At 35.6% G+C, this 3,407-nt stretch overlaps 1 protein-coding gene across 1 annotated transcript; it reads right to left on the bottom strand.

The window, feature by feature from the left end:
- Window positions 1,997-3,178, bottom strand: LOC108662725 (uncharacterized mitochondrial protein AtMg00810-like). Its single transcript, XM_018124236.1, has one exon. The coding sequence runs from the start codon at window positions 3,176-3,178 to the stop codon at window positions 1,997-1,999; it is 1,182 nt and encodes a 393-aa protein (XP_017979725.1).

The raw sequence follows: 3,407 nt of genomic DNA, 5'->3' as shown, positions 1-3,407 counted from the left end.
GTGTATGAAGTGTCCTAAGAAAAATTAACATTATTATTAGTTAAATGAAATTTGTAAAATGGTATGAAATGCAAACTGAAAAGAAAAATATGTTTTAGAGGCCATAATTTCTTTTCAATTTTCATTAACGGCTAATTAATTCTTTATCAAATTCTAAATAAATTAAACTACAATGAATTGATTTGACTTTGAAATGAAAAAATGAAATGATTGTTTTTGGAACCTGCATAGCTAGGTCCGCCAAGATATAAATCTCTAGACTTAAAATTCGGGTACTTTTCAAACCGTTGGAGTATGAAGGTAAGCAAGTCTTTATCTATAAAATACAATGAAGGAAAGTTTTATTAAATATTGACAAAATAAAGAAAATAAGGAAATTATTGGATTAGACATGACTTTTTTTTTGAAGAGAGACAAGAAGAAAATTCATTAGAATATAAGGTCATACAAAAAACTTACAGCAATTAAAACAGATGTCGTGGCAAGCCCAGATGAAGGAAGCAAGCTATACAAGAAGAGCTAAAACAAACCAACAGTGCATGGAAGCATCCTATATAAATTGAGATCCAAGCACAATAGTCGGAAACACTACCAAAAAACAGACCTCATAATCACTGGGTTGGACATGATCTTACTAGTACTATCATCTCCAACGACATGGTCCAACTTCAAATAAACAGTTGAGTGTGGGGTTGTCTATTCGGTGTAGGAGTTTTCCAAGGATTGCAGGTTAAATTTTACTTTTTTATTTATTGTATTGAGGCAGGATTAGAAGAAGAAGAAGAAGAAGACACCTTTTGTAATCAGCTTGGATCAGACTTGCTGCTACCAAATTGCTGATAGGAAGTAGGCTTAGCAACATGAGAGAGAGTTATAATTGGCTAGCTTTCTTTTGGAAAACCCCATTCGCCTGAAAGTTGCTTCGGTAGAGGGAGATATTTGGTACAGATGTTTAGTTATACATGACGATCAGAAATCTCTTCTATATATAGAGTTTGCCCGATTCTAAAAATTAAGTGAATGGGGAAGAAACAAAATTCGGATATATTCCCTTATGTGTTTAGAGTTATTGTCCAAAGCTTTACTATCTTCTTTTTCAAGCAAAACATCAGGACTTCATAAAAAGTTCTCAACCAAGAACAAAATCTCTTAAAGATTTTGTGTCTAAACTTGGCAATTGTTTGGCATATTGAGATAAAATCGTTTGGTATCAATTCAATCATTCAGGTTTGGCTTTTTCCCTACCAGCTGTAACGCTTCAAGTCAATCTCTTCATCACTCTTTGCTTGGTTTTTCTTTTTCCTTTAAAGAAAACAATAAAGGTAATAAGTTCAATTGCAATGTAAAAACACAAACTTCATTTCAATTGAGCACTGACAAACTGAAGGGATCGATTCATGTGACTGATCTCCTCTTGGTAATTGAAAAACACAAAGCATGAAGCCATGAACCCTTGCAACTTGGGTCAACAAATGCTTCAATTATCACCATTGAGAGTTGCATTATGCAAGCAAGGGATCAGGGAACATTTTTTAACAAATTCATCCAAGAAACAGCCAACTATTTGAAAATTCCCTGAATTATGTAATGCTCCAAACCCAACTGATGAATCACGAGTATTTGCAGAGAATGTTTTGGGAAAAATATTCCACTATCATGTTTGGAAAAATTACAGAGGTTTTGTATATATACACAGCATCTGTACTGTCATCAGAAAAAAACAAAAGAGCATAACTAATTACAGTGTTAACTAACTAAAAGAATTAAAAAATGGTTAACGGCTAAATAACCAACGGTCTTCTTTTATTTGCTTCAAAACGTTGTGTTTCTCATTTAACTTGTTTTCCTTCCTCAGCAGCATATCAGAACGGTGCGTTTCTTCTTTTATTCCTCTGCTATTTACAGGTAACATCTTCAACTTCTGCAAAGCTGATAACAACACTTGTTTTTGCTACCATTTGCTTTAATCCTCGACATTGTTGTTTGACACTCCCCCTCAAGATGAACAATGAACATTGTGAATGTTCATCTTGTATAATAACCTTTTGAAAGTTCCATGCTGCAGGGGTTTGGTGAATGCATCAGCAACCTGCAGCTGTGTTGGTATATAGACAGGTTCAATCTCACCACTTTGAACTTTCTCCCTATTGAAGTGACAATCAATCTCTATATGTTTGGTTCTTTCATGAAGAACTGGATTTTTGCTGATATAAACTGATGATTGGTTGTCACAATAGAGTTTCACTGCATCATAGTGTTGAATTCCAAAATCTGCAAGTAAACCTTTAATCCAAATAACTTCACAACATGTAGCTGCCATAGATCTGTATTCTGCCTCAGTTGAGCTTCGAGCAACTATCTGCTGTTTCTTAGACTTCCAGGCCACTAAAGATTCTCCAATGAACACACAGTAACCAGTCACAGACTTTCTAGTGTCAGGACATCCTGTCCAGTCACTATCACAATATGCTGAAATTTTTAAATTGCTGTCCCTCTTCATTAAAATCCCTTGTCCTGGTGCTCCCTTCAAGTACTTAAGCACTCTTTGAGCAGCCATGTGATGCTCTACAGTTGGTTTGTCCATGAATTGAGCCAAATTCTGTACTACATAACAAATATCAGGTCGTGTGAATGTCAAGTAAAGCAACTTACCTACAAGTTGTCTGTATTTTGTCGGATCTGTTACTTCTTCTTCCTTACTTACTTTCCTCAACTTAACATTATAATCAATAGGTGTTGATGAAGGTTTGGCTCCAAGTAAACCATATTCTTCCAATAAATCCAAAATATATTTTCTCTGGCATATTGAAATGCCTTGTGGTGATCTAGCTACTTCAAGTCCCAGGAAGTATTTAACAGTACCTAAGTCCTTGAGTTTGAACTGTGAATCAATGTGACTCTTTACAGCTGTTGCAGCCTGTGCAGAATTGCTAGCAATTAGAATATCATCAACATATATTAATAAGGCCACAAATTCACCACCTGTTGTGCTCATAGTGAACAGTGAGTAATCTGACATTGATTGCTTGAAACCATATTGCAAAATAGATGCTGTCAGCTTAGCATTCCATTGCCTTGAGGCTTGTTTGAGTCCATAGAGAGATTTATGCAGCTTGCACACTAGTCTTGAGTCATCTGAATGCTCCCCCTTGATTGAATACCCCTCGAGTAACTCCATATAAACTTATTCATTTAATTCCCCATGTAAGAAAGCATTGTCCACATCTAGTTGGAACAGTAACCAATTGCATGCAGCTGTTAAGGCAAAGAAAATTCTGACTGTAGATTGCTCAGCCACAGGGCTAAAAGTTTCTTGATAATCAAAGCCAGTCATTTGACTATATCCCTTAGCAACCAACCTGGCTTTATACCTCTCTATTTCTCCCCTTGCATTCAACTTAGTCTTA

Source organism: Theobroma cacao, chromosome 7 (genome assembly GCF_000208745.1).
Source record: "Theobroma cacao cultivar B97-61/B2 chromosome 7, Criollo_cocoa_genome_V2, whole genome shotgun sequence".
In the NCBI taxonomy this organism is placed as follows: Eukaryota; Viridiplantae; Streptophyta; class Magnoliopsida; order Malvales; family Malvaceae; genus Theobroma; species Theobroma cacao.
The sequence above is the reverse complement of the archived record's forward strand: the minus strand, read 5'-3'. Positions and strand labels throughout refer to the sequence as shown.

Bases quoted from the DNA above. Each gene is read 5' to 3' on its own strand.
- LOC108662725 (XM_018124236.1), bottom strand. From the start codon at position 3,178: ATGGAGTTACTCGAGGGGTATTCAATCAAGGGGGAGCATTCAGATGAC.